The following is a 25,363-nucleotide window of genomic DNA, read 5'->3' on the forward strand; positions in this document are numbered from 1 at the left end:
TAAAAGTACCATTGTGACCAATATTGATTGTTGAGATAGGACCTCATGAAATTTTTGCCTAGGCTGGCTTAGAACCATTATTCTCCCAGCATCTGCCTCATAAGTAGCCAGAATTATAGGCATGAATCACTGTGGTTAGTGAGATATTTTTTCTTTTGGGTTTTTGAAACATGGTCTTAAGCCTCCTATAACACAACCAGTGTAATTACCATCTTTAGCTTTCCTTCTCATCGTTTCAAGGTTTCTTTTCAATTGAATTGCTGTGTCCTACTTGAAATACTAGAAAAATATTAAAGATTACATAGAACTGTTCTTTTCAGGGCTGGGAATATGGCCTGGTGGTAAAGTGCTCACCTCGTATACATGAAACCCTGGGTTCAATTCCTCAGCACCACATATATAGAAAAAGCTGGAAGTGGTGCTGTGGTTCAAGTGGTAGAGTGTTAGCCTTGAGCAAAAATAAGCCAGGGACAGTGCTCAGGCCCTGAGTCCAAGCCCCAGAACTGGGGGAAAAAACAGAACTGTTCTTTTTAATTACTTTGTATATTTTTTTTTTTGGTTGGTTGTGGAGCTTGTATTCTGGGACTGGGCGCTGTCCTTACACACTTCAGCTCAAGGCTAGCACTCTACCAGTTGAGCTACAGCACCACTTCTGGTTTCCTGGTGGTTAATTAGAGATAAGAATATCACAGACTTTCCTGCCCAGGCTGGCTTTGAACTGCGATCTTCCAATCTCAGCCTCCTGAGTAGCTAGGATTATAGGCTTTAGCCCAGCTACTTTATACAAATTTTATTTATAAAATTTTAATAAGAAGAAAATAAAACAGAGATTTTGGGGGTTGAAGTGTGGTTCTGTTGGCAAAATGTTAGCCAATCAGCTAAAGCAGTAGCTACCAAGTTTGAATCCCAGTCTTGGACAGAAAACAAGAAATCTGTAGATATGAGCAATGAATCAATATTCAAGAATAGGACACTGGTAAAATATCTATATACTTACATTTTAAAGACTTCTTTCCCAGGGCTGGGAATATGGCCTAGTGGCAAGAGAGCTTGCCTTGTATACATGAAGCCCTGGGTTCGATTCCCCAGCACCACATATATAGAAAATGGCCAGAAGTGGTGCTGTGGCTCAAGTGGTAGAGTGCTAGCCTTGAGCAAAAAAAAAAAAAAAAAAAACAGGGACAGTGCTCAGGCCCTGAGTCCAAGCTCCAGGACTGGCCAAAAAAAAAAAAAGACTTCTTTCCCAAATCAACGTCCTACATATGAGAAATGTACCTGAAGGTTTTTCCACATTGATTACATTTCTTCTTCTTCTTGTTGTTTTTCACAGAGAGTATTCACCTGGAATGGAGGCTGTTTTGTTTGTGGACATGTTGGAGTCTCAAGGCTGTAGAACTAGGAGCTCAGATGTTCATGGATAGGAGAATATTGGTGTCCCAGTTGCAGGGAAAAAAAGTCAGGGAAAAAATGAAAGGATTTTCCATATTCTTGATAATCATATTTTTCCAGTAGGAGTTCTTGATTTCTGACTCAGAAATAGGGAAGATATACCTACATTTTTCATATTTATATGATTTCTATATAGACTATATATCACATGAACTCTGAAGTATAACGAATTATACTTTATACATTTTTACTGAAAGAAATATGAAGTATGAATTTTAAGTGTCTTTAAAAGAAACAGAAACAAGTTAGGACTTTCATGCATTCTTTATTTTAACAGGATTTTTCTTTGAGTATGAGTTCTCATGTGTTTCATCACTGATAAAGTTCCACTGAAGAGCAATTACTCAGGCTTTTTTTCCCAGTGAGTCCAAGACAGAGATGGATCGAGGAAAGGAAGGAAAACTTAAAAAGGTCAATGGAAGGAAAGGAGGAGAAGGAGGAGGAAGGAGGAGGAGGAGGAGGAGGAGGAGGAGGAGGAGGAGGAGGAGGAGGAGGAGGAGGAGGAGGAGGAGGAAGAGGAGGAGGAGGAGGAGGAGGAGGAGGAGGAGGAGGAGGAGGAGGAGGAGGAGGAGGAGGAGGAGGAAAGAATGAACTTATTACAGTGATTGTCTCATATATTTGAGGGTGCTGAGAAGTCCCACAATATGCCATCTTCAAACTGAAAAAAAAAACAGCTAAGCTGGTAGTGTTCAAATTTCAAGTTGAATGTTCTGAGAATTTTCAGTGTGTTTGTGTGGGGGGAGTATTTTTCTTGTGAAAGTTCTGGAGTCTGAAGATGGGAGAACCTGGAGTTCTGCTGTTCAGAGGCAGGAAAATATTGGTGTTCCAGTTACAGAATACAAAGACAATTCCTTTCTGATGTGTCTTTGTTCTACCCATGCCTTCAACTAATGACCAACCTCTGCTCTCACTGGGTAAATGTGGATCTTCTTTAGTTGGTCTACTGATTTGAGTACCAATTCTCTTCTAGTAACACCCTCATAGTTACAGTCAGAAATAACTGCTTTTTAGATCAGTCATGGAACTTGAACTCCAGGCCTGGGCACTGTCCCTGAGCTCTTGAGGTCAAAGCTAGCACTCTACCACTTGAGCCACAGTGTCATTTCCAGTTTTCTAGTGGTTAATCAGGGATAAGAGTCTCGCAGACTTTCCTGCCTGAACTGGCTTTGAACCAAGGTCCTCAAATCTCAGCATTCATAGTAGCTAGGATTATAAGCATGAGGAACTTTACACAATTTATCCAGCATTTGTACTCATATGTTTATTACAGGTGGTAAGGAAACTACAAACAGTTCCTCATGGAAAAGTCTGCATGGAAAAGGGCACAGAGGCCCCTTTTCTTATTTTTTCTCATTTGTAATTTAAGTTTGAGAAATAAATGAAGCTTTTACCACTTTGTAAAAATATCTTTTTTAACATTAGATCTTATATATACATTATTTCTATAAAGGCTTTTGTGTATCATGTTCTATTCATAGAATATAAATTCACTATGAGTTCTCACCTGTGCCATAAAGCATAAGAAATAGTGGGAGGTTTTCCTACAAATTTTACATTCAGGGTTTTCTCAAAGAGATCAAAGAAAACAGAAGAGACTTAAAATTTCTTAAATTTCTGTCTGCACTATATTTGTTACATATACAGCAATAAATGAAGAATCAATAAAAATTTCTACATTTTGTTTATTTATAAAATGTCATGAGGGACTGGGAGTGTGGCTTAGAGATAGAGTGCTTGCCTAGCATGAACAAAGACCTGGGTTCGATTCCTCAGCACCCCATACACAGAAAAAGCCAGAAGTGGTGCTGTGGCTCAAGTGGTAGAGTGCTAGCTTGAGTAAAAGAAGCTCAGGGACAGGGCCCAGCCTCTTGAGTTCAAGCCCCAGGACTGGCAAGAAAGGAAACCAGAGAAAAAATGTCATGATTCCTAAGACACAAAATATTTTAAGGTTTCTGTACATTCTTTACATTTTTTTCCTTTGATGTAAAAAAAATCCATGAATACTATTTCACATTCACTAAATTTCTACAATTCCTTTCCAGCATGAGTTCTCTCTTTCACATCTAGATTTTGATTCTGGCTGATGGTCTCTCTACATCAATTACTGTTAATATATTTTTTAGTTTGGAATATATTCTATATTGCAGATGCTAGAGTCTTTTTGAAAGATTTCACAGTTTGATTACATTTACAGAGGCTTCCTATCACATGAATTCTCCAATATTCTATTGTCTTGTGTCAGTTTTTTCTGTCATAGCATAAGGGATTAGGATTACATATCTGGAAGTATACATTTTAGGTGAGGAATTTAAGTATTAAGTTAAAGTAGAGTGTAATAATTGTAGTGTTATCCTCAGAAGAAAAACCTCTGAAAATGTGATCATGGAAAAGTCTGCTAAGCATATAAAATGGATCATTATTTGTATATACAATCCAAAAGAAGACAGAACATTAGAAATAAGGGAATGAAACGATTATATGAATACAAAATGAAATAGACACAACCACGCAATTATATTGTATATAAATGAAATAACTTTCTTAATTTATTAATATACATTTTTTCTTGGTTGTGGGGCTTCCTTTCAGGGCCTGGGTGCTGTCCCTGAGCTTTCTTGCTCAAAGCTTGTGCTGTACTACTTTGAGCCACAGTGCCACTTTCAAACTTCCTTAATTTTAATGGAGAAAGAGTAATACTTGAATAAAGGAAAATCACATTCTATGTTTCCTACACAAGATATAAAGAGGTTAAAGTAAAACTATGGAGCTTCAATATATAAAATCCTAAGAATAAGAAATGTGGGACAACTATATTGATATTAGACAAATAGTAACCTGAAACTCAATTAGTCATTTCATAATGATGCATGTTAACTCGAGAGAATAAAACAATCCTATTTATGTGTACATCTAATAACAAGACTTCAAAATATACGAAGCTAAAAAAACCACACCTGAAAGGAGATCTAGACAAATTCATAATCCGTAGGATTCTAGCATCCTTTTCTTCTAGCAATTAAAGAACAGAGAAAAATATTTAAGAATAAAAATTAATCAACATTATCAAACAACTTGTTTTAGTTGAGATCTATAAGCCACTGTACTGGGAAGCAACTGAATAACACACATTTCTTTTAAGAGTATATAAGAATCTCACCAAGATAATTTGTATTTTGGACACAATATTCTAAATTCAATACATTTCCAAGGACTGAATTCATACAAAATGAGGTTATTTGTGGTATCAAAATGACATTTTCATCAGTGCTGGGAGTTCACACATATAATCACAGCTACTCAAGATACAGGATTTTATGGATTACAATTAAAAGTCAATGCAGACAAAAGTCTTTAAAGTTCCATCTCCAATTAACAAGCAAAGAGCTGGTTTGGAAATGTGGCTCAATTGGTAGAGTGCCAGCCATAATCAAGAAAACTCAGTGAGATTAAGTCACCTGAGGTCTCAGAAAAATAAGATATCATAATATATTTAGAAATTAAATAACTTGTATTTGATCAAAGAAAAAACAGTGAAATCATATGTAAGTTTAAAATGGATGTTATTAAATATCTACTAGGAAAATCTATAAATTATAGCTCAAATAATATATAGAAGTTTAAAGCTTTCATTTATATTTTCAAAATGTATACTCAGATTATATTAGAAAAGGAACTGTTGCCAGGTTCTGGTGGCTCATGCCTGTAATCCTAGCTACTCAACAGGTTGAGATCTGAGAATCAGAGTTGGTAGCCAGCCTGGGCAGGAGAGTGAGACTCTTATCTGTAATTATCCACAGTCACCTGGAACTGGCACTGTTGCTAAGACTTGTAGAGTGATAGACGTGAGCAAGAACGCTCAGAGATAGTGCCTAGGCTCTGAGTTAAAGCCCCATGACTGACACACAAAAAGGAAGGGTTTATTTTTGTTTGGTTAGTATTTTTAGTGTTGGTCCTGGGGGTTGGATTCAGATCCTGAGCATTGTTCCTGACCTGTTTTGCTCAAGGCTAGCACTCCACCAAAGCCACAGCTCCACTTTCAGTTTTTTGGTGATTAATTGGAGATAAGAGTCTCATGGATTTTCCATCTTGAGAGTCCAGGCCCTGAGTTCAAGCCCCAGGACTGGCAAAAAAGAAAGGGAGGAAGGGAGGGAGGGAGGGAAAGAGGAAGGAAAGAAAGGAAGGAAGGAAGGAAGGAAGGAAGAAAGAAAGAAAGAAAGAAAGAAAGAAAGAAAGAAAGAAAGAAAGAAAGAAAGAAAGAAGAAAGAAAGAAAGAAATTCATTAGACAAAAAAATCAATTCATAGTTCTTTCTTGAATAATTCTATATTCTGAGTTTCTATTGAGATGGGCTGGTCATAGGTCTGTTCTTATCAAAGGGTCTTCTCATGCTTTCAAGACACTGGAAGAAGGTTTTACCACTACACCTTAGTTTTCTCTCCAGAGCTCACATTCCTACCAAGGAATCTCCTAAAGTCAACATTGTTGCAATGTGAATAGGCTGAGAACTTCCCTAGTCATCAGATCCTGGTTTCTTCATATTCAACAGTTCTTTGCCCAACCGAATTCTTCTCATACTTTTCCTTTCACATTACTACAAGCAGAAAAAAACAAAACAAAATCATTCAGAATGTATTTTAAATACTTTGGTTGGAAATGTTTTCAACTAAACAGTTGACATTCACATAAATTGCCTTCTACCTTGATTTCTAATAATGTGATCTCTTCACATTTCAATATTCATGAGCAGAAAATTTAAATGCCCAATTTTCTTTTTACAATCTACTTTAAATGATTTATATATTTAATAAAATATATTCTTCTATGTCATACATTTTATTCTAAGTCATCACTAGCACATTAGCTTTACATCTCTACTGTCTCTCCAAAGAAATCTAGGCTCCTTCTATCATCCTTTTCCAAAATTTTCAACCTTTTGCCCACTGTTCAAGAGCTGTGTACATAGTTTTTAGTATTTGTTACCATGACAATCCATACCAGGTACCAAAAATCTGTATCAGTCAGGATTCAGCTAGAGAAAAAAAAAAACCAGAAAGAAATATATGGAAAGATCTATTGAAGATAGTGACTTATCCTATGTGGGAGCTATCTAAAGCATTCCCAGATCTGTGTTATAAGCAGTTAAGGGTATGCTAGAATATTGAAACACAAGGCAAACATGCTGTCCTTATTTGGAGTTTCTACTTGGCCTCGGGGAACACTCAACTCGACTTGTACAACCTTGTGTATGGCTGAATCCGGCCTATCCCATTACCTCGGATCTTCTCTTATGTGAAGCTTAGCTGGAAAGCAACCCTGATTTTATTTTCACCTCAATTCATTTTCACAATATAAGTTGACACATTCACAGGTTGCAGGACTAGGATGTGGACATAAGTGAGGATATACCATTTCTAACCAAGATCCGTTTCTCATACCCATATTATTTGGACTGGATAGATTCGCCTCTAAGTTCCTCCCAGGACTCCGGTTTAGAATACTGGGGATGACAAGCTTCAGGAATCTGAGCTCTTGGCTCCCAGTCCCTCCCTGCAGACACACCTCAGACTGGGAGTCCTGGGACTCTGAGTCCTCGCAATTCGAGTACTCCAGGTTACTGGAAAAGTGGCACTCCGGGATCGACCAGTTGCCCAGAGAGCATGACCTGTTCCCTTTGCACATACACACGGCCACCAAGAGCACCAGACACAGGAGGAGGAAGGCACACGTGGCCGCCAGCGCGATGAGCAGCGAGGCGCGAGGCGTGGATGGACACGAGCGCGTGGGGCCGCGTGGGGCCCGGGCTGCGGGCCGGGCGTCTCCGTCGGTGGCGTGGCGCGCGCGCGGTGCCGAGGTGCGGGGCGCGGCTGCTGTTCTTTATCAGCGCGTGGAAGTTCTCCACGGAAGGTTCCAGCGTGAACGCAACGTCATCCTGCACGGAGCAAGCACACACCCTCCGTCCAGGTCCTCCGCGCTCCCGCGTCCTAAGCAGCGCCACTCGCGTCTCGGGGATGGGACGGGCAAGGGATGAAGTCGTTAGCGCTGGGTGATTATCCTTAACATCCACCGCCTTAATAGAGGCGGACCATTTTCCAGAAGGCTCTCCGCCATCACGGGCCTCTATATGTAGCTCAGAGGAGGATCTCGCCTCAAAATCGAGCTCTTTTTTTTGTCTTGCCTATCTCCAGAGAACTATTAAAAAAGAGAATATGCTATCTCTCCATTTGTTCCAGAATCGAAATCCCTAGCCGAGACTCTGACCACTAGGGCACCCACGGGACTGTTTTCTGGGGTCCGCGCGTCATAAAGCTCCTGGGCGAACGCCGGGGCGTTGTCATTGACATCCAAGACCAGAACCGCCCTCCCAGGCGGTCAGGATGAATCTGGACTCAGCACAAGCTCTGGGTGCCTCCAGCCATCGCCCCCCCCCCCAGGGGTTTGGGTGGAAACATGGAAATACACATTGGGACCCACAGTCTAGTTTTTTACCATCGTTGTTGCCCAGGTCCCAGTCCTGAGATCTTTTCAGAGGGAACACAGTAGCAGCAGGGCTAGTCCCCGGTATGTTCAGGGCCGTTTCTCTTTCAGGAAGCTCAAGAGGAGGATCGTTTCTATCTCCCACCGGTTGCTCAGCCCGGAATCCTTTCAAGGGCCTTTGCAGGGGCATTTGGAAAGGCTCTGTGCAGGGCTCCGTGGGGCCGCCCAGCTCCTCCCGGTGGAGGTTCTCGTTTAATATCAATTTTCCCGTTTGCTGGTGAAGCCGCAAGCGTGATGGCGCGTCCTCAGAGGCCCCCCGACCTCCCCGGGCCGCTAGCTCCCTCACTCGGGGCCCTAGGTCCTTAGCCAGGTCGGCCACAAAGGAGCCACTCTGGCTTTCCTCTGTCACCAAGTAGCGATGGGGTTCCAGGCCTGCCCCGACCACTCCCAGTAAGACAAAGACGATGAGGACTTGCCTTTGGTGGCGCTCCCCTCCCTGGTCCATTTCTGCTTCTCCTCACGCCTTTCCAGGGACAGGGGCAAGCGGTGACCTCCCAGGGCCCGGAAACCGAGGCTAAGAGCTCCCTTTGATAACTCTGATATCTGGTAACCTCTTTAGAAAGGTAGATAAGCAGCACAATGGACTTTCTGCTGTGACTTCTGCTGTTCTCTTCCTCCCCAGCGCAGAACAGTTCTGCCATTTTCTTTCTGAAGCCTTGGCTTGCAGCGCCATGCGTTGTTTTAGCCTCTCAAGGAATTGCTACTCTTTCCCCATTCTGTCATCAAAAGCTTGGATATTGTTGTAATGACGAAATCGTACAATTTCAATTACTCATTGCTTCATTCAGTGATTATTCTCTGTGTGTCAGGATCGGGGAAATGAATGTGTAAACAACTCAGACATCCTCCCTCTCTTCTAGAGCCTGTATTCAGGGTGGGGGTACCCTGGGGGAAACCGAGAAATGGAAGCAGATATAATCGGCTCAATCATCTTGTAAAATTAATAACACATAGCCTTTGATTTATTAAAATGCTGCAAAAGGATTAATTCCTCCAAATTTTATGCAACTATTTACCAGAGTTGTGGTCCCCATTGTGGTTGAATTACATCATGGGAAAAGATTCAGGTTAATTTTGGATTATGATAGAATTTCACATGTCATAGAATTATAATTTTATGAAGTGTTTCAGCTATAGAAAAAGTCCAATGAAGAGACTTCTGGTATTTCTTAACCGTGTTTTTATTCTCCATAGCATTTATTAGCTGACAGAGAAAATACACATTATTTCTTTTCTGTCACCCAGTAAGTGCTAAAATGTTTAGTTTACTGCCTCATCTCCAGCAGCTAAAATAATCTAAATAAAATAAAGCGAAAATAATCCTTGGCACAGAATAAATGCTAAATACATGTTTGTTGGATGGATCAGTGGATAAAATCACAGCACAAACTTTCTGGTGTATCTTTCTCCTACTTTTTCCCCTTTAACCCTAGTGTTGGGAAACCAAATGCAGGGCCCCAAGATTGCTAGGCAAGCACTTATTTATTTATTTATTTATTTTTGCCAGTCCCAAGGCTTAGAATCCTAGCCTGAGCACTGTCCCTGGCTTCTTTTTTGCTCAAGGCTAGCACTCTACCAATTGAGCCACAGCATCACTTCTGGGTTTTTCTGTTTATGTGGTGCTGAACAATTGAACCTAGGGGCTTCATGCATGCTAGCAAGCACTCTACTGCTAAGCCACATTTCCAGCCCCAGAAAGCACTTTTTTAAAAACTGAAGCTAAATGCCCAGCCCCTACATGCACCATCTTTAACCATGATGTCAGTTCATTGTACAAGTTGAATAAATTAGACAGCATGTTTGCAAGTAGCTGTTTGCTATGCTCTTTTGAGTAGTAGTTTCAAATAACTCAGAATGATATAATTTTTTAAGGTACCAAGAGATCCTTCTGCTCTCAGCTTGCTTGGCTGATGCTCTACTACTTGAGAGATAGTGATAGAGCCCAGTTTGTTTTTTTTCCCCTGGTCATCTGCTTTTGCTGGCTTTGGATAAAAGTCCTTCAGATCTCAACCTCTTGAATAGCTAGGATTACAGAGGTGAGCAACTGATGCTCAACTTTAAAATATTTTTTTCATTGAACATTATACCACTTCCAATCATAGAGATACATAGATTTTTTTAAGGGAACAATATGACAAAATGTTTTTACTGTCCAAATATGGTATACATCGTTATTAGGGACACATTTTTATAATATTAATGTTATTTCACAACGATGCCTCTGTTGACACTAACTTGTGTAGCAGAATTTCCTCCTTATCTTATTTCTTTAAATTTTTAATTTTTATTTCATTGAATAACAGTTATACAAGAGTGGGCATTTCATTGTTACTTCTCCACACGTTTACATTGTGCTCCAATCAGTCTACCCTCTCTATCACACACTTTTTTCTTTCTTTAATGGTACTGGGGATCAACTCAGGGCTTATTTCCTGCTAGGCAAGTGTTCTACCAATGAGCTCTAGCCTCAATCCTTAGGCAAAGAATTTTCTAAAAATTTCTACTAAGTACTATGAAATTGTAACACTGGGAACATCTTGAATTCCACTCAAAGTTATACCATTTTTTTTTAGATAAGATCTCACTATGTAGTCCAGATTGGCTTCAGACTCCAAGAGCATTTTGCCTTCTGAATGATAGACTTACAGACATGTACCACCACATCAGGTTTTCAAAAATACACAATTTAATGAAAGTTTGGGAACACTAGTAATAGTCTATAAGCCTCACAAAAGAGTAATCACATAATATAAATAATTACATTAACATGAAAACTGTAATAAAATTCCAATAATAAGGGTAATTTACCAGTCCATGCAACAATATTTAAATGTGCTTTTCTAACAAAGAAACTCCTCAGCAAGTTAGCTTAGAAAAATTAAAAGAGTAGATTGATGATCAGTGCCCCAAAATCCAGGTAAGAAAGCAGACTTGAAAGGATCTTGAATATTGATAGCAGGAAAATCTGAAACAAGGTTCAACCTGGAGTCTCTGTCCTTTCTATCTTTCAGTGGACTTTATGAGCTCCTGTCCATGTATCCAGTGAAAGACACTAATTTCTGGGTAACTTAGTTGTTTTTTGTGGCAATCCTGGTACTCGAACTAAGGGCTTGGGCTCAGCCCTGAGTTTTTTTGCTCAAAGCTACTTCTCTACCACTTGAGTCACAGCACCACTTCTGGCTTCTTGGTGGTTACTGACAGATAAAAGTCTCATGGACATCGACAGGCTGATTTCAAATGGCAATCCTCAGATCTCAGCCTCCGGGGTAGCTAGGATTACAGGTCTGAAACATTATAACCCAGCATTTGTGTTAACATTCAATTAGAGACTATACTATACCAGGTTTGGTGTCCATTTTGCAAAAGATAAACCATCCAATTAAACATAGGATCAAATTGCTTGAGATGGGATTAACAACATCTACTACCACTTCCAATTTTCTGAATCCACGAAGCTGGAGCCTATGAAGTAAAATCAGCTTCAGTAGTACATACCTCTCAAAGATAGGTTTTTAGAAAACAAATGGGGGTGGCTAATCCCATCACAGAAGGAATCTAAATTTGTTAGTTGATATAAGTGAAAAGTTTTTCAGCAGTACACATTTATTGCATAGGAAAGGTTGATAGAAAAGCAGGAAAACTTTAACTTTAGGAGAAGTGGTAATATTTCCTATTTAAGGCTACTGTAAGAACCATGAGTTTTGCATGCATTTAACCGTTTAATCAGTCCAGAAGCATAGTATCAGAATAAACAGAATACATATTTGCATTATGCTTGTCATCAAACTATTAAAAGTTGAGAAAGCAATTTCTGGTCAGCAAAGAGCAAATAAGGTCATTATTCTCAACTGATGTTGAGAAGTTCATAAGTGAAACAAATAGTTGTGACTTTACTGCAATAATGATGGAGGATTGTCTCCATCAGACAAAAATGACTTTTAAAAAAGAAATTTTCTAGCCTAAACTAGGAAAATAATGGCAAGTATTAAAATTATTATACAACAAAAGGATAATGAAATCGCTGGATATTTAGAAACACCGTATATTCGCATACAAAACCATTCACAGCGGTGGATTTTCGTCCATACCGTTCACTGCGCCTTGATGGTTGAGAATAACAGACTTCAGGAAGGTAAACTCGCTCCTCGCCGAGTCTCCCCGCAGCGCCCCCTGGTGGCGGCCGCCGCGCGCCAGCGTCCCCGCGGGCCCCGCGTCCAGCAGGCGCGCAGGAAACGGGGGGTCGGGCAGCGCGCAGCCGCCCCGCGAGCGCGCCCCGCGCCTCCGGCACAGCCTGCCGGCCACGAAGAGCAGCAGCGCCGCGAGGCCCAGGGCGGCCAGGGCGGCCAGCGCGACGAGCAGCGAGGCGGCCAGGCGGTCGGGCTGCGCGCGCTCGGGCGGCGCGGCGGGCGGCGGCAGGTAGGCCTGCGAGAAGCCGTCGACCAGCAGCACGTGCAGCGCCACGCTGGCCGAGCGCGGCGGCTCGCCATGGTCCTGCACCAGCAGCAGCAGCCGGTGGCGGGGCGCGTCGCGCTCGCTCAGCGGCCGCGCGGTGCGCACCTCGCCATTGTGCGGCGCCACGCCCCACAGCCCGGGCTCCGTGGCCTGCAGCAGCCGGAACGACAGCCAGGCGTTCTGGCCCGAGTCGCGGTCCACCGCCACCACCTTGCTCACCAGGTAGCCCGGCTCGGCCGCCCTGGGCAGCAGCTCGGTGCAGGGCGCAGACGCGTTCTGCGGCGGGTACAGCACCCGGGGCGCGTGGTCGTTGGCGTCCAGCACCTGCACGCGCACCCGCGCCTGGCTGCTGCGCGGGGGCGCGCCTCGGTCGGCGGCGCGCACGCGCAGCTCGAACGCCGGCAGGGCCTCGTAGTCCAGCGGCCTCAGGGCGAACAGCTGCCCGCTGTCGGCGTCGATGGACACGAGCGCCGCCGCGTCGGGCCCGGGCTGCGGCCCGGCCAGCAGCGAGTAGCTCAGCTGCGCGTTGCTGCCCGCGTCCCTGTCGGTGGCGCGCACGCTGCCCAGGGCCAGGGCGGGGCTGTTGTTCTCGCGCACGCGCAGCGTGTAGCAGGCCTGCGTGAACTCCGGGGCGTTGTCGTTCTCGTCGCCCACGCGCACGGCGAGCGTGTGCTGCGTGCGCAGCCGGGGGCTCCCCGCGTCCGTCACGGTGATGGTGATGTTGTACTCCTCTCTCTCCTCCCGGTCCAGCGGCCGCTCCGTCACCAGGGTGTAGAAGTTCTTGACGGTGGGTTTCAGGATGAAGGGGAGATCTTCTTCAACAGAGCAAACCATTCTTCCATTGTCTCCAGCATCGCGGTCTCGAACACTAAATAGAGCGACCAGGGTCTCGGGAGCATTCTCCTTAATAGTCTTTGTAACTGAAGACATTGTTATTTCGGGTGGATTATCATTGACATCCAGGACGTCAACTCTAAGAGTGCATTCTTCTGAAAGACCCCCACCATCTGTTGCCTGAACAGTTATACCATAGGACTGCACTAGTTCAAAATCCAGTGCTGATTTCAAGTGAACTTCCCCAGATAATGAGTCCATTTCAAATGTTTTACGAATACCTTCAGATGCGTGGAAAAATGTGTAGGATATTTTCCCATGGTTTCCTGCATCCAAGTCCTTAGCAGACATGGTGATAATCCAGGAGCCAATGGGCGTGTCCTCTGGCACCTGCACCTCATAGAGACTCTGAGCGAACTTAGGAGCATTATCATTGATATCCAAAACCTCCACAAGAACCAAAGTTGTTCCAGACCTGGGGGGAGACCCACCATCCAGGGCTGTGAGTGTTAATCTGAGCTCCGATTGCTTCTCGTGATCTAGGGCTGAATCCAGAAGCAGCTCTGGGTATATCTTCCCATCGACATTGTTTCGAACTTTAATGTGGAAGTGGGAGTTGGGGCTAATTGTGTAGTTCTGAAGACTGTTCTTTCCTATGTCTACATCTTCAGCGCTTTCCATTGGAAATGTGGTTCCGATGGGAGTACTTTCTGATATTCTCAAAATGATTTCCTTGTCTAAGAATGCAGGGGAGTTATCATTTATGTCTTTGACGTGCAGTTCAGCCTGAAAAAACTGTAAAGGATTTTCCAATACCACCTGCAAATGCAGCACACAGGGCTCTGTGGAGCCGCACAGCTCCTCTCTGTCCAGTTTCTCATTTAGAAGCAAATCTCCCGTCAACAAATCAAGGCGCAAATGCTTTTTGTTATCATCAGACACAACCCTGGCTTCCCGGGAGGACAGGTCCTCCACCCCTAGACTGAAGTCCTTCAGAAGATTAGCCACAACAAAGCCCGTTTCGGTTTCCTCTGACACAGAATAGCGCACCGATTCAGTGCTTGCATGAGACAATCCCAATAAAACAAAGAAAAGCAGGACTTGCCTTTTCTGCAGAGTGGGTGCCTCTCGGATTCCCATGGCTCTTTCAGGGCACTTCTTCTGTGAAAATTTCAGTTCACCCTTAATTTTGAAAGCTTTACCTCTAATTTTTAGATAGGAAATCTCCGATAAATGTGTAGCCCTCCTGCAGCTTGCTAGGTGAAAGCTCCTTTAACACACTGCCCTTCAGTGGGTTAGATATTCTTTGTAATGGGGCTCACAGTACTGGGAAGAGTGGTTTCTTCTTATCCTGTAGCGCCACCATGTGTCTCTATACATATTTTCAGTCTTTGAAAAAGAAAGGCGGCAATACACTTGGAGTGAATAACCATTTTCCTATTTTACCCCTAAATACATCTCTAATTGATTAAGCCTTTGAAAATACAACAAAATAACTCTTCTGATCAGACAATTTACCAGGAATTCCTTGAAATAATTTATACTCCATCTGTTTGGTTCACTTCAGTTCTCTCCAAAAGGCATCTTATTTTTCATTTGTTTAATTCAGAATCCAAACAAGGTGCATATTATGCATTCAATTACCATTGCTTTGGAAACATCAAAGAAAGGATAACATTTCATTTCAGGCAATTTCTTTAGTAGTTACTGTAATACTCTCTTCTCCATTGAGTTCAGTAATTGTAGTTAGTAAACTCCCTTTTTCTCATATGTATATATTATTAGGAAAAAAGAACCATGAAGTTTATCATGTGCCCAAGGCATGGTATTCAGTTTTGTGTTTTAAAAGATAAGCCTGCAAGTCATGACACAAATAAGATAATCTTTACGGAGATTTAGGACCAAATATTGAGAGCATTAAAATAATAAATTAACATGAAAAAATACAAAAGACTTAGCTCAGAACTCTGAAAAATAATTCCTTTTGTAATTGATTTACTCTATTGTTATTATAGAGGTGATGTACCGAGGGATTACATGAGTCAGTTAATGAATACATACAGTGTCTTTGGTTTCCTTCTTGAGAAATGAAAAGAACCATGTTAAAAGCAGCGAATGTCCAGAGTTAAAAATATCATGAAACCAAAAGTACATATAGATCTGAGAACCAAAGGCTCATGTCTGTAATTCTAGAATCTCAGGAAACTGAGATCAGGAGAATTGAGGGTCAAGTCCAGCTCAAGTGTATGGAAGGTGCCTTCTCAACAAAAAACTAGGTCTGCTGATACACACATATCACCCCAGGTTTAGGGGAAGTGAAAAAATAGGAGAATTGGGGTCCAGGTGCATGTGTAGCCAGTAATTTAGATCCTGCATAAAAATACTAAGTGCAAAAAACAAAGGCATGTCACAGTAGTACAGTGCCTGCTTCTGAAATGGAAGGTCTTGAATTTAAACCCACATTTTAAGAAAAACAAAAGACATAAAAAGGAAATGAGAAAAAACAAACGCAACTGGTACTTCAGAAAATCAAGAGAAAAAGCAAGTTTTGAAACAGTCTATTGGATTTAAGAAGATGGTCATTATGCAGGACTCTGGGCGATATTTGACAACATCCATACTTCCTTTCTTCTGTCATAAAAGAATTGCACCTAAGCAAACAGCTACTATGGTAGATTGCCTGCCAAAAAGGTGTTTTTTGTTGGGTTTTTTTGATGTGTCACCTACTCAACTAAGTTCTTGCAGATGACCTGTAAGCAGGATTTTTGTTTATCTTTCCAGATCTAGAACAGAACAGAACCGGACCTGCCTTTTCTCTTCAAGCCAACTATAACTAATGTATGTTAGTGAAGAGCTACAGGCAGGCAGATTATGACATTGGCATAAGATATACTGGAGTAGTTACTTGGAACAAGTTGCTTCCAGAGGGATTGTAAATGACAAAGCTTCTCTGTCCCATCATTTATACACAGGGTGTTGCATCAAAGGGATATGCACTTCTGCAAGCTTGTGTATCTATGCCTTTATACTTCAGCAACATGTTACTTAAATTATACAGAAATCTTAGAAGATATTACAATAACATTTTCAGTAGAACGAAAATTGGATTTCCCATTTTTGAAAAGTGCGAGGAGTCATAAAAATAAGACAAAGATAAAAATGTTTAATACATATAATGGAAGAAAAAGCTGTAAAAGGAATGAATTTATTGCTACTTGGAGGATGATTGAGGTTATTTAAAGACATTTAAATGCTGATGTTCAATATATGAGAGAATCATGGTACATGCTTGTAATATTAGATATGAAAGAGGTATAAGTGTGAGGTTCATTGTTCCAAACCACCTCTGAGGAAAAGCACGAGACCCTATCTGAAAATTAACAAAGCAACCAGGGGCTGGAAATATATAGCACAAGTGTTATAGTGCCCTGATTTCAAAGTTGTTTGTGCATTGTCAGTCCAGGGACTTGAACTCGGGGCCTGGGGCCTGTCCTTAAACTATTTTTTTTTTTTTGCTCAAGGCTAGCACTCTCCAACTTTGAGCCACAGTGCCACTTCCACCTGTCTGTTGACTAATTGGAGATAAGCGTCTCAAGGATTTTCCTGCCCATGCTGGCTTCGAACCGTGATCCTCATAGTTCAGCCTCCTGAGTAGCTAAGCTTACAGATATGAGCCACTGGCACCCAGATGGTTTCAAACGTTTCATGGTACAGTCGAGGCATTCGATGTGGGGCTGGGGATATGGCCTAGTGGCAAGAGTGCTTGCCTCGTACACATGAAGCCCAGGGTTCAATTCCCCAGCACCACATATACAGAAAATGGCCAGAAGTGGCGCTGTGGCTCAAGTGGTAGAGTGCTAGCCTTGAGCAAAAAGAAGCCAGGGACAGTGCTCAGGCCCTGAATTCAAGCCCCAAGACTGGGAAAAAAAAGAGGCATTCGGTGTGAGGCTCCTAGACTCTCTAGATTGGACGTTTAGCCCTCCCTACAGGCAGTAAAAGATTGGACTCAAGAAACACATGAAATGTTGAATTAAGGTGGGAAAAGCCTCATTAGGAGAAAAGTATATTTACAGCTGCTCTCAGAGGTGTAGACTTGGGACAGGAAATGGAGGTAATTTCTATCTGATGAGTTCTTTCTATCTCTGGAAGATATTTGGCAAGTTCAGTTTTTAAAAGAAAGTAGGCTGAAAAGATTAGATTATCTACAAAGTTTAAAATATTGTGGAGAAGGGCTGGGAATATGGCCTAGTGGCAAGAGCGCTTGCCTCCTACACATGAAGCTCTCGGTTCGATTCCGCAGCACCACATGTATGGAAAATAGCCAGAAGGGGCGCTGTGGCTCAGGTGGTAGAGTGCTAGCCTTGAGCGGGAAGAAGCCAGGGACAGTGCTCAGGCTCTGAGTCCAAGGCCCACGACTGGCAAAAAAAAAAAAAAATATATATATATATATATATATATATATATATATATAGAGAGAGAGAGAGAGAGAGAGAGAGAGAGAGAGAGAGAGAAAGAGAGAGAGAGGAGACAAAAAGAGAAAGGTGATAGGACACATTTGAAAAAGATTTCTTGACTCTAATGTCCAATTAAATTTGGGTATTCTGAATTTATACTAGCACTAGCACTAATGATTTCCTAAGTTTTTTCTCACTTGTGCAAGCAGCACAAGTATAAAAAGTAGGGAGATAGTTGTGCTCATTCTGAGTAAAGCTTCATCAGGTGATTTTAGTGAAGGACTATTGAATAGGGAAAGATATGAGCATCATAGTGAATGAGAATAGACAACCAAGGAACTGGCTATCTGGAAAGGAATGGTCGATACGTTGTATCAGCATCATGGAATGGATGTTCCCAGTGTCAAAGATGTTTAGGAAAGATCAAATACAGTAGACACAGTGGCACAAAAGGAGTGAAGGCACAGAAAATTGTGTTCTCGTGTGAAGTTTTATACTATCCAAAGATAAGTGCTGGAGAAGAAAAAGTATAGTGCATAATCCAGGCAGTAACCGCCTGGATTTAGGAGACTGCTCAGTAACTTGTATTTTTGGTGGCCTATGAGCTTCTGAAGGCTTGGTGACTCTCCATGAGAGTGAGGAAACATACAGTTTCTCCCACAAATAGGGCAGTCCTGCTGCTCATCTACCCGGAAAAGAATGAAGACAAAGTACCTGTCTCTGCATCTGTTAGTTTTCTGTTATGGCTGTTTTTGTCTCCATTACAGATAAGAGAAGATTTAGCTTACTCAAGCTGCTGAAGTTACTCCACCTTTATTGTTAGAAGGTTTATTGAGGTGTAATATGAATGCCATATATATATTAGCCCATTTAAAATGTACAACTTGATGATTTCTATTATGTTTAGAGTTTTGAAATTGTTACGATAATCTAATGTAGAACATTTCATCAACCCTGGAACAGGTCTTTTACTCCTACCCCTTGCACTTACTCTCCATCCACATTTTGCTAGTCTTAGGCAACCATTAATCTGCTTTTGATTTCTACAGATTGCTCCATATGACTATTCCTACAAGGGAATCATACAATCTGTGAAATTTTATAACTAGTTTCTTCCATTTTTTTAATTTTTGAGAATTAGCCACCTTGTAGCATGTACCAGTACTTAATTCTATTTCATTTCTGAATAGAAACAATTCAATTATATGGAGTTCAAATTTTATTAATCCATTTATCAGTTGACAGACATTTGGCTTGGTTTCACTTTTAGTTATTAGGAATAATTCTATTGTGAATATTTGTGTTGTTTCTAGTGGACATATATTTTAACATCTTTTTGGTACACAAATAGGGGTTGGGGGGGCTGGGGATATAGCCTAGTGGCAAGAGTGCCTGCCTCGGATACACGAGGCCCTAGGTTCGATTCCCCAGCACCACATATACAGAAAACGGCCAGAAGCGGCGCTGTGGCTCAAGTGGCAGAGTGCTAGCCTTGAGCAGGAAGAAGCCAGGGACAGTGCTCAGGCCCTGAGTCCAAGGCCCAGGACTGGCCAAAAAAAAAAAAATAATAAGGGTTGAATTACTGAGACATAGGAAATAGTATGTTTAACATTCAACAAAGTTCTATATCACTTTACATATCCACAAGAATGAAGGTTTCAATTCCTATACAACTTTGCCTATACTTTGGATTGTCTCTCTTTGTTGTAGTTATTCAAGTATTCCAGAAGTGACCTTTTTAGGTTCACTTTCATTAGTCTAAGTATCTTGTGTAACATGCTGTAGTATCTTACATATGTATGGGCCCCGTTCCCTCTGTCTCTTATTTAAGATGAAATAATTAGAGGGGAAATGAGGCAGGATGTATAAATGAGGCGATCAAAAAGGCATATTATTTTTTGCCAGTCCTGGGACTTGAACTCAGGGCCTAAGTGCTGTCCCTGAGTTTCTTTTGCTTAAGGCTGGCGCTCTACCACTTGAGCTACAGCCCCACTCGCAGATTTTTCTGGGTATGTGGTACTGAGAAATTGAACCCAGGGCTGCATGAATGCTCAGCAAGCACTCTACCACCAAGCCACATTCCCAGCGCATATTATTTTTAAGAAATACAAAAATGCTGAGCTCAGACGTAATCAGAAAAATACTAAAGCTCCCTTAACACCATTCTTAAATATTAAGAGATTCTTTAAATATTCTTTAAATTCTTTAAACATTCTTTAAATATTAAGAGATTAGGAGAAGGAAGAGGGACTGTTTAAATATGCCTTCTCCTTTAAAATAAAAAAGAAATAAAATAACAATCTTCCGATAATGAATAATTAGTAATTCGACTAATATCCTATAGGTTTTGTATCTTATGTAAAGAAACTTCCGATTAGGGAAGAACTTATCCCTAGTTTAACTTTTGAAAATAGATAATTAAAATTTAATTGGCCTGTATTAACACAGTTGACTTCTGTTTTCCCTATTTCTCTTGCATGTGAAAATCCATATCTACTCTACGCAACTCAACAGTTATAGTAAAATCATAGTTATAAAATGTATATATATTGGTTATCTTTTTTATTTTTATTTTTTTTGCCAATCCTGGGCCTTGGACTCAGGGCCTGAGCACTGTCCCTGGCTTCTTCCCGCTCAAGGCTAGCACTCTGCCACCTGAGCCACAGCGCCCCTTCTGGCCGTTTTCCATATATGTGGTGCTGGGGAATCGAACCTAGAGCTTCATGTGTAGGAGGCAAGCAAGCACTCTTGCCACTAGGCCATATTCCCAGCCCCAATATTGGTTATCTTATGTGCTAAATAAAAGGCCAGGAAATATCACTTGGCAACATTTAGCTCCTTGAGAGTGCTAAGAGAGGTTACACATACCTCAAAAGGTGGGTTTTTGATTTTTTTAGCACTGACTCTGTGACAGTTGTAATCATCCTCACTCATATTTCTCTCTCTCCCTATCCTTTCCTTCATTCCTCACCCCAATTTCTTCTCTGTGATTACTGGTTCCTAATTGTCTACAATTATGGGGCTTTTGTGGAGATTTTTCTTGTAAAATTCATCATTAAAGTTAAGAATAATTGCTTAGTCCCTATGCAAAGTAAGACAAACGTATCTCCTAAAATAGATTTAAGAAACTTCTTAATCTTCCACATGTATCACCCAGAAAAGTGGTATTAAACCTTAGATTAGTAGGTCAACCCATTTAGTGAATTGTAACCACATCTGAAAGTTTAAAACCATAGAATAATATTGGTGATCATGAGTTGCACTATAAAAGACTAAGTATTGTTAGAAAATATTGTCCTATTACTTGAATGTTGTAAAATGGCTGAAATATAGATTTGAAATTGGTGTGGTAAAAATAAGTGGGAAAATAAGGGCTCAACTGGAAGAACGCAGGCAAAAAGTTGCATTTATTGTTCAGGAATATATGTGCAAAGGGATTAAATTCTGGTTTTGTAATGTTAGTGACACATCTGGAAAATCAAAGGCTTAACTGCCAAGATTTTGTAAGTAGCCAAAATATTAATATGCCTTCACAATCACTTTCCAGGATAAATAGGGAATGGCTAATAGGAAACTGATCTTACCCCTTCCACTTTTTCGGAGTAAGATTTGCTGGGCAATATACAACTGAGTCTTATCTAAAACACTTCTACTTTTCTTTGACAGTCCTGGAGCTTGGACTCAGGGCCTGAGCACTGTCCCTGGCTTCATTTTGCTCAAGGCTAGTACTCTGCCACTTGAGCCACAATGCCCACTTTCAACTTTTTCTGTGTATGTGGTGCTGAGGAATCGAACCCAGAGCTTCACGCATGCTAGGCGGGCATTCTCTCACTAAGCCACATTTCTAGCATCATTTCTACATTTTTTTAAACGAAGTATTTAAATGAACATGTCCGAGTACATATTTCAAGTGTGTACCCAATAGTAATAAACTTTTTACATATTGAATATGGAGTAGATTTAAAAGAAATATTTGTGAATTGCATTCATTACTAAAGAATGAACAAACGAAAACAAGACTCAAGGGGTTGGAAATGTGGCTTAGTGGTAGAGTGCTTGCCTAGCATATATGAAGCCCTGGGTTCGATTCCCCAGCACCACATAAACAGAAAAAGCCATAAGTGGCGCTGTGATTCAAGTGGCAGAGTGCTAGCCTTGAGCAAAAAAAGAAGCCAGGGACAGTGCTCAGGCCCTGAGTCCCTGCCCAAGGATTGGCAAAATAATGAAAAATAATAGCAATAATATTAATAGTCAGCTGAGAAGTGAATGAAAATTTAAACTAATTCCAAAGTGATGCATCTCATTTCAAGGTTTCGGGAAAGGATACAGACACGAAGTGATTTTGGCTTGATAGAGGGAGCAAATTATTTACAGACTAATAACTCATTAGTGTGAGAATAAATTCCCATCTCGCTAATCCATCACTAAAGCCAAACTTTGCTATAAAAGTAAAGCTAAGGAGCAGAGACCATCAGCGAAATGCAAATTACATGCAAATTGGGCGACACCAACATTTTTGTACGAAAGGCATAATTAGTACTACTGACTATTGAACCCCAAACTATTGCGGAAGCTCGGCGCTCCCTCTATCTCGTTCCCAGGAATCTGGGGAGACAGGTTTGGAAAGATTGGCTTCAGCGAGTTGACCTCGGTGGCGCCGGTCGCGCCCCGCAGCGCCCCCAGGTGGCGGCCGCCGCGCGCCAGCGTCCCCGCGGGCCCCGCGTCCAGCAGGCGCGCAGGAAACGGGGGGTCGGGCAGCGCGCAGCCGCCCCGCGAGCGCGCCCCGCGCCTCCGGCACAGCCTGCCGGCCACGAAGAGCAGCAGCGCCGCGAGGCCCAGGGCGGCCAGGGCGGCCAGCGCGACGAGCAGCGAGGCGGCCAGGCGGTCGGGCTGCGCGCGCTCGGGCGGCGCGGCGGGCGGCGGCAGGTGGGCCTGCGAGAAGCCGTCGACCAGCAGCACGTGCAGCGCCACGCTGGCCGAGCGCGGCGGCTCGCCATGGTCCTGCACCAGCAGCAGCAGCCGGTGGCGGGGCGCGTCGCGCTCGCTCAGCGGCCGCGCGGTGCGCACCTCGCCATTGTGCGGCGCCACGCCCCACAGCCCGGGCTCCGTGGCCTGCAGCAGCCGGAACGACAGCCAGGCGTTCTGGCCCGAGTCGCGGTCCACCGCCACCACCTTGCTCACCAGGTAGCCCGGCTCGGCCGCCCTGGGCAGCAGCTCGGTGCAGGGCGCAGACGCGTTCTGCGGCGGGTACAGCACCCGGGGCGCGTGGTCGTTGGCGTCCAGCACCTGCACGCGCACCCGCGCCTGGCTGCTGCGCGGGGGCGCGCCTCGGTCGGCGGCGCGCACGCGCAGCTCGAACGCCGGCAGGGCCTCGTAGTCCAGCGGCCTCAGGGCGAACAGCTGCCCGCTGTCGGCGTCGATGGACACGAGCGCCGCCGCGTCGGGCCCGGGCTGCGGCCCGGCCAGCAGCGAGTAGCTCAGCTGCGCGTTGCTGCCCGCGTCCCTGTCGGTGGCGCGCACGCTGCCCAGGGCCAGGGCGGGGCTGTTGTTCTCGCGCACGCGCAGCGTGTAGCAGGCCTGCGTGAACTCCGGGGCGTTGTCGTTCTCGTCGGCCACGCGCACGGCGAGCGTGTGCTGCGTGCGCAGCCGGGGGCTCCCCGCGTCCGTCACGGAGATGGTGATGTTGTACTCCTCTCTCTCCTCCCGGTCCAGCGGCCGCTCCGTCACCAGGGTGTAGAAGTTCTTGACGGTGGGTTTCAGGATGAAGGGGAGATCTTCTTCAACAGAGCAAACCATTCTTCCATTGTCTCCAGCATCGCGGTCTCGAACACTAAATAGAGCGACCAGGGTCTCGGGAGCATTCTCCTTAATAGTCTTTGTAACTGAAGACATTGTTATTTCGGGTGGATTATCATTGACATCCAGGACGTCAACTCTAAGAGTGCATTCTTCTGAAAGACCCCCACCATCTGTTGCCTGAACAGTTATACCATAGGACTGCACTAGTTCAAAATCCAGTGCTGATTTCAAGTGAACTTCCCCAGATAATGAGTCCATTTCAAATGTTTTACGAATACCTTCAGATGCGTGGAAAAATGTGTAGGATATTTTCCCATGGTTTCCTGCATCCAAGTCCTTAGCAGACATGGTGATAATCCAGGAGCCAATGGGCGTGTCCTCTGGCACCTGCACCTCATAGAGACTCTGAGCGAACTTAGGAGCATTATCATTGATATCCAAAACCTCCACAAGAACCAAAGTTGTTCCAGACCTGGGGGGAGACCCACCATCCAGGGCTGTGAGTGTTAATCTGAGCTCCGATTGCTTCTCGTGATCTAGGGCTGAATCCAGAAGCAGCTCTGGGTATATCTTCCCATCGACATTGTTTCGAACTTTAATGTGGAAGTGGGAGTTGGGGCTAATTGTGTAGTTCTGAAGACTGTTCTTTCCTATGTCTACATCTTCAGCGCTTTCCATTGGAAATGTGGTTCCGATGGGAGTACTTTCTGATATTCTCAAAATGATTTCCTTGTCTAAGAATGCAGGGGAGTTATCATTTATGTCTTTGACGTGCAGTTCAGCCTGAAAAAACTGTAAAGGATTTTCCAATACCACCTGCAAATGCAGCACACAGGGCTCTGTGGAGCCGCACAGCTCCTCTCTGTCCAGTTTCTCATTTAGAAGCAAATCTCCCGTCAACAAATCAAGGCGCAAATGCTTTTTGTTATCATCAGACACAACCCTGGCTTCCCGGGAGGACAGGTCCTCCACCCCTAGACTGAAGTCCTTCAGAAGATTAGCCACAACAAAGCCCGTTTCGGTTTCCTCTGACACAGAATAGCGCACCGATTCAGTGCTTGCATGAGACAATCCCAATAAAACAAAGAAAAGCAGGACTTGCCTTTTCTGCAGAGTGGGTGCCTCTCGGATCCCCATGGCTCTTTCAGGGCACTTCTTCTGTGAAAATTTCAGTTCACCCTTAATTTTGAAAGCTTTACCTCTAATTTTTAGATAGGAAATCTCCGATAAATGTGTAGCCCTCCTGCAGCTTGCTAGGTGAAAGCTCCTTTAACACACTGCCCTTCAGTGGGTTAGATATTCTTTGTAATGGGGCTCACAGTACTGGGAAGAGTGGTTTCTTCTTATCCTGTAGCGCCACCATGTGTCTCTATACATATTTTCAGTCTTTGAAAAAGAAAGGCGGCAATACACTTGGAGTGAATAACCATTTTCCCATTTTACCCCTAAATACATCTCTAATTGATTAAGCCTTTGAAAATACAACAAAATAACTCTTCTGATCAGACAATTTACCAGGAATTCCTTGAAATAATTTATACTCCATCTGTTTGGTTCACTTCAGTTCTCTCCAAAAGGCATCTTATTTTTCATTTGTTTAATTCAGAATCCAAACAAGGTGCATATTATGCATTCAGTTACCATTGCTTTGGAAACATCAAAGAAAGGATAACATTTCATTTCAGGCAATTTCTTTAGTAGTTACTGTAATACTCTCTTCTGCATTGAGTTCAGTAATTGTAGTTAGTAAACTCCCTTTTTCTCATATGTATATATTATTAGGAAAAAAGAACAATGAAGTTTACCATGTGCCCAAGGCATGGTATTCAGTTTTGTGTTTTA

At 43.0% G+C, this 25,363-nt stretch overlaps 2 protein-coding genes and 1 pseudogene across 2 annotated transcripts; all 3 read right to left on the reverse strand.

Moving 5' to 3' along the window:
- Positions 1 to 7,059: 7,059 nt before the first annotated feature.
- LOC125340199 lies at positions 7,060 to 8,427 on the reverse strand (annotated as a pseudogene).
- Positions 8,428 to 12,044: 3,617 nt separating this feature from the next.
- On the reverse strand, positions 12,045 to 14,535 carry LOC125340200 (protocadherin beta-14-like). Its single transcript, XM_048331645.1, has one exon. It carries the CDS (start codon positions 14,406 to 14,408, stop codon positions 12,045 to 12,047), a length of 2,364 nt encoding a protein of 787 aa, XP_048187602.1. The 5' UTR covers positions 14,409 to 14,535.
- Positions 14,536 to 22,030: 7,495 nt separating this feature from the next.
- Positions 22,031 to 24,785, reverse strand: LOC125339871 (protocadherin beta-14-like). The gene has a single exon (XM_048331185.1). The coding sequence runs from the start codon at positions 24,656 to 24,658 to the stop codon at positions 22,262 to 22,264; it is 2,397 nt and encodes a 798-aa protein (XP_048187142.1). The 5' UTR covers positions 24,659 to 24,785; the 3' UTR covers positions 22,031 to 22,261.
- Positions 24,786 to 25,363: the final 578 nt, after the last annotated feature.

Source organism: Perognathus longimembris, chromosome 22 (assembly GCF_023159225.1).
Source record: "Perognathus longimembris pacificus isolate PPM17 chromosome 22, ASM2315922v1, whole genome shotgun sequence".
NCBI lineage: Eukaryota > Metazoa > Chordata > Mammalia > Rodentia > Heteromyidae > Perognathus > Perognathus longimembris.